The 6,000-nt window shown below is 45.2% G+C and overlaps 1 protein-coding gene across 2 annotated transcripts in view; it reads right to left on the bottom strand.

Annotated features, from left to right (window-relative positions):
* Positions 1–6,000, bottom strand: part of FBXL2 (F-box and leucine rich repeat protein 2) — a 140,879-nt gene continuing 134,879 nt past the window's right edge. For both annotated transcript variants that reach the window (XM_046001458.1, XM_046001460.1), the window contains 2 exons: positions 1,537–1,749; positions 1–893 (listed from right to left, as the gene is read on the bottom strand). In XM_046001458.1, the coding sequence (XP_045857414.1) occupies positions 786–893; positions 1,537–1,749 (321 nt within the window). In that variant the 3' untranslated portion in view covers positions 1–785. The remainder of the gene's footprint in view (positions 894–1,536; positions 1,750–6,000) is intronic.

Below are 6,000 nucleotides of genomic sequence, written 5' to 3'. Positions count from 1 at the left end.
TTTCTTTAAGGTCCCCCAAATTTTGTGAGAGATGACACGATTAGCTTTTCTCCTAGAACAGAAATGCACTCTGCGGTAGCACCTGCCACAGCTTATTTCCAGTCAGGCAACACGGACTCAGTTGTTTTTGTCTAGCTTTTGGTCCCGGAAAGAGTGTATGACAAGTTGACAGAAACAGAAAGGTGAAGGCCCTGCTCCACCCAGTTCAGAGTCCTCGTTTCTTTGGTGTCTCATGGAAACCTAACTTGCCTCCCACCTAAGTCTCTACGTATAAAACTCAGGCATCACAAATTTGCAGTACAGGTCACTTTGAGAAAGTTGCTATTTCATCTTCAAAGTGGAAAAGTCCTGCTAATCCAAATGAAATCACTCTGAATTAAAGTAGGCCACTGGCTTCAGTATCAGGTAGAAAATCAACAGCTTGGTCTTTCTGCTCAGTTTGTGCTAACACTGATGGTCTAAGGAGCGCTGACAAAGCCAACGGCAGGACGTTGGTACCTAAGAAGGCACCCACCTCTTAAGAGATCCAGATCCCCTGCATGGTCCAGGCTGTGCTGAGACCACTCTTGCCATGTGCTGGCGGACACAAGGCTTTGATTCGATTGTATCGCAGCAGAATGAAGGTGAGAACTATCACCAGAGTCACTGCAGCCCCTACCAAAGTCTTTTACCTGTAAATGTCGGAATGGAGAACCAAGAGATCTGGGTGAAGGCGGAGCAGGAAGACCCGGGGCTTCTCTGGAGGAAGGGACACCTCATTGTGCCTTGGACGCAGGCAGTCGCCGTCAGAGAATGACACAGCACCTGCACAGTCGCTGTCCGCTTCCTCCCACTGCTGTCGGGGGGGTGACAGGAGCAAAGTAGGCATGGACTTTGACATGAGGGAGCTGGGCCTGGAGGCAGAAAGCAGACAGATGTGTGGTAGTCATTACGTGTGTATTTGAGGATTACAGGCACAATCCTAGACAAGCCCGCAGTTTGCCTTGTAGAACTGACCCTCCTTGATACTCAGGCAAATAGTTCAAATACAGTTTCTCATGTAGGCTAGAGCTATTCCTGTTTATATATGTATCCTTCTGAAGTGAGGAAACCCGAATATCTGCCCTGGGGGCAGTCACTGGTCCTGTATGGACCCTGAGCGGCATCCCTGCAGCCGGAGCACCTGGGGCAGCTCTGGGAGGTAGATGCAAAGCCGCCTCACCGTAAAGTGCGTTCAAGAAAACTATGTGAACTATGTGGGACAAGAAGAGCCGTGTTCCATCTAAGCCCTGTACTCTGGAAGTTAACCAAGACCATGGTCTCCTTCCTGCTGGTAATGACTGTAAGTCTCTCTCCCTACAAGGGTCTGATCACCAGACTCGAGAACGTCTGTCCCACACCCATTCTGGAAGTTGACTTGGCCAGAGTGAGAGCTAATAAGGAAATGTTGAACAAGAAGACACTTGTGGAACATCACTATAACCTTAGGATAAAATGTGGAAGATGGAGTCTTGCCATAGTCTTGTTTGCTTAGGAAGTGTGCCAGCCCCACCTTACCCGCATCCGCTTGATGCCTGCGCGGGTGACCTGCTGGCAGTCATACAACTCGAGGCGCTCCAGGCCGCGGCAGTTCTCCAGGTGCTCCAGGGCCACGTCGGTGATGAGGAGGCAGTTGTCCAGTTCCAGTACCCGCAGCCTCTCGTGACCGCAGGTGCTGTTGCTCAGGTGCAGGATCCCGTCATCTGTGATGAGCTCACAGTGGGACAGACTCTAGAAAAAGGAGACAGGTGTGGATATCTGAGAGACCTGCTCTTTCCAAGGCTCTGGGCCTGAGCTGGGCAGCGCCCTACGGTAGCCACTTATCACCGGAGGATTAAACACAAAATCTTGGGGTCCTGTAGCCATGGGTTTGCTGCAGCTCTTGGTGGCTGCTCTTGTCTTTCCAGTTACGTAAAGATGGAAATCAAATTGCAGGTGATGATACAGCTGAAGAGGACAATGTGAAAGGATCCTGAACTCACCTTTCATAAACTCCCCAATTCTCAACAGCCTACTCTAAAAAAACAAAAACAAACCCTAAAAACTGAGTGACTCCTACACATTGAGTGAATGAGAAGGTCCAGGTCATGGGGTAGGAGAAGCTGGGACAAAATCTTGCCATAAGTCCCACTCCCAATGCAGAGACCCACAGCTGGAAGGGAATTCAAAACCTGGAATTTGTTCCTGAGGAGCAAAGGGCTTGAACCCCATGTTGGGCAACCCAGCTCTTAAGATCTGTACCTGATTGGGGCACCTGGGTGGCTCAGTGGATTAAGGCCTCTACTTTCGGCTCAGGTCATGATCCCAGTGTCCTGGGATCGAGCCCCACATCGGGCACTCTGCTCCGCAGGGAGCCTGCTTCCCCCTCTCTCTCTCTGCCTGCCTCTCTGCCTAGTTGTGATTTCTCTGTCAAATAAATAAAATATTTAAAAAAAAAAAAAAAAAAAAAGATCTGTACCTGAAAGACAAGCCCCTAAAATAGCTAGCTTTGGAAACCAACAGGCTTAATCCCTGAGACCCACGAGACTAGCAATCCTGGCAACAGCTCTTAAAGGGCTCACACATGTGGACTCACCCACCTCAGGGCCCAACCTGGACGTGGCCCATTCAGAGGTGCTTGGACTTCGTGTGGGAGGGTCTTGTTTACTTGTCTTGGACACTGTCCTAAGGGCCAGGCACCTGATCTGACACATTTGGGGGCATGCTGGGGTTCTCTAGGTATAGAGACTGGTGGGTACCCATCTTTGTGCACCCCCTCTATCTTGCTCCAACTGGTGGATGCTTAAAAAGAAAACAAAAAGCCCTCTAGGCTTTTTTTTTCCCCTTTTTCTACTTTTCTTTCTTAGTAGGCACCATCTCTACCCTCTCCTCTGTCACTCCCCAGCTAGTGGGTGCCTGTTTCTCCCTCGCCCTCTGCTGTACTTGAGAACACCATTCTCTCTCAGGAAGGAACTTTTACAAGTTTCCCGTGCCCTGGTTTTACATCTGGTACCTTGGATTTTGCAGCTGTTGCTAGAGGACACCTTTGCATCTCCTGGCTCTGGGGGCCCATTGGGCTTATGCTGGTGGGCCTCATAGGACAGTAACCAACAGAGAAATAGTTCTGAAATGGTCCATATCCCCAGGACACAGCAAGAGACAACAGATCCAGGAATTCAGTCTGTAAAAGAGGACTAATAGCTTATTATCAGGGACACCTGGGTGGCATAGTCACTTAAGTGTGCCTTTGCTCAGGTCAGGATTCCAGGATCCTGGGATTGAGTCCCACATTGGGCTCCCTGCTCAGTGGGGAGTCTGCTTCCCCCTCTGCTACTGATCCCCCTGCTTGTGCTTTCTCTGTTCCTCTCTGATAAATAAATGAAATTTTTTTTTAATAGCTTATCATCATAGCTGCAGCTTGAGGGGCAGGCGTTGGATTAAACATATCTAAGGGCTGGCTAGACTTACTGGAGACCTCTGGAGGGCCCCAGGATGTCTTGGAGGGGAGATTTTATAGGCATCTTGTGTCCCATTTTTACTTCTGGTGCCCCAGTCTTTGAGACCTGCCACTCAGAGATGCTCCTTGATCCCCTAGTTCTGAGAGGATGTTGAACTCCCCTCCTATAAGCACCCCAAATTCTACAGCTATAGTAGATGAAAGAAAGTGAAGATGGTATAAGAGACTTAAGGGACAACATCAAGTGGACTAATATTCTTATCATGGGGGTCTCGAAAGGAGGAGAGAGAGAAAGGAACAGAAAAATTATTTCAATAAATAATGGCTGAAAGCTAACCTGGGGGGAAAAACAGAATCTAGATCCAGGAAGTCTAGAGAGTCCTATAAATATGAACCCCAAGAGATGTACAACAAGATAAATTATAATTAAAATGTCAAAAGTTAAAGAGAATCTTGAAATCAGGAAAAGAAAAACAACTTGTTATGTACAGTGGAACCCCTCCATAAGACAATCAGATTTTTTTTTTGCAGAAAGGACAGAAGTCAGTGGCATGACACATTCAAAGAAACACTTCCAGCCAAGAATACTCTTAACTAACAAAGTTATCATTCGGAATTGGAGTAAGAGTTTTTCAGACAAGTTAAAGCTAAAGGAGTTAAATACCTTACTAAAACAGCTTTACAAAAAATATTAAAGGGACTTGATGAGATGAAAAGACAGGGCACTAAATAATTTGTGAAAGTATAAATCTCACTGGCAAAGGTAAATATATAGGAAAGATGTAATGGATGAATCATTTATAGAACTATTATGAAGGCTAAAAGACAAAAGTAGTAAAATAAAACCAAAAACAACAACAAACCCCAAACTACAAACATGTGATACACGAGATGAAAAGATGTAAAATGTAACATCAAAAACAAAATGGAGGGCGCCTGGGTTAGGCTCAGTGGCTAACCCACTGGCTCAGTGGGTTAAGCCGCTGCCTTCGGCTCAGGTCATGATCTCAGGGTCCTGGGATTGAGTCCAGTGTCGGGCTCTCTGCTCAGCGGGGAGCCTGCTTCCCTTTTTCTCTGCCTGCCTCTCTGCCTACTTGTGATCTCTCTCTGCCAGATAATAAAAATTTAAAAAAAAAATGGAGGAGGGAGGGAGAGTAAATACATAGAACTTTAGAATGTATTCAGATTTAAGCTGTTATAAAATAGACCGATACAAATATAAGTTGTTATATGTAAGCCTTGTGGTAACCCCAAAGTAAAAATCTATAGTAGATACACAAAAGATAAAAGAAATTAAGTGTACTACTGTAAGTCATTAAACCACAAAGGAAGAGAACAAAGGAACAGAGAAGAACTACAAAACAGCCTGAAAACAATTAACATAATGGCAATAAGTACATAGCTATCAATAATTACTTTATATGTAAATTAGCCAGATTCTCCAATCAAAAGACAAAGAATTGGGGCATCTGGCTGGCTCAGTCAGTTAAGCATCTGCTTTTGGCTTAAGTCATGATCCCAGAGTCCTGGGATCAAGCCCAGTAGCAGACTCCCTGCTCAGTGGGGAGCCTGCTTCTCCTTCTCCCCACTTGTGCTCTCTATCTCTGTTGCTATCTCTCTAATTTTTTTTTTTTTAAGATTTTATTTGAGGGGTGCCTGGGTGGCTCAGTGGGTTAGGCCTCTGCCTTCAGCTCGGGTCATGATCTCAGGGTCCTGGGATCGAGCCCCGCATCGGGCTCTCTGCTCGGTGGAGAACCTGCTTCCCCCTCTATCTCTGCCTGCCTCTCTGCCTACTTGTGATCTCTGTCAAATAAATAAACAAAAATAAAATCTTAAAAAAAAAAAAGATTTTATTTAACAGAGAGACAGCGAGAGAGGGAACACAAGCATGAGGAGTGGGAGAGGGAGAAGCAGGTGTCCTGGTGAGCAGTAAGCCTGATGCAGGGCTTGATCCTAAGATCCTGGGATCATGACCTGAGCTGAAGGCAGCCACTTAACAGCTGAGCCACCCAGGTGTCTCTCAAATTAATAAAATCTAAAAAAAAAAGAGTGCCTGAATGAATTTAAAAAAAAAAGACCCATTTATATGCTGCCTTTAAGAGACTCACTTCAGGTGCAAGGACACACACAGACTGAAAGTGAAGGGATGAAAAAAGCCCATAGCAAATAAAAACAAACAAAAAAAAAGTTGGAGGTAGCCATAATTACATCAGACAAAATAAACTTTAAAACACTATAATAACAAAGGACATTACATAATGATGTAAGCAGTCAATCCAACGAGAGCATAAATATTGGTGAGTACTTATGCATCCAACATAGGATCATGTAAAATAGATAAAGCATATATTAACAGACCTAAAGTAATAGCAATCCAGTAGTTAGAGGACTTTAATACCCACTTATATCAACAGGTAGATCGTCCAGACAATATCAGTAATATCAGCCGTACACAATGTAATGGAACAGAGGTACTCAATAGATATATACAGAACATTCTATCTAAAAGCAGAATACACATTCTTCTCAAGTGTACACGGAATGTT

The sequence above is a fragment of the Meles meles genome, chromosome 4, assembly GCF_922984935.1.
Source record: "Meles meles chromosome 4, mMelMel3.1 paternal haplotype, whole genome shotgun sequence".
Classification (NCBI taxonomy): Eukaryota; Metazoa; Chordata; class Mammalia; order Carnivora; family Mustelidae; genus Meles; species Meles meles.
The sequence above is the reverse complement of the archived record's forward strand: the minus strand, read 5'-3'. Positions and strand labels throughout refer to the sequence as shown.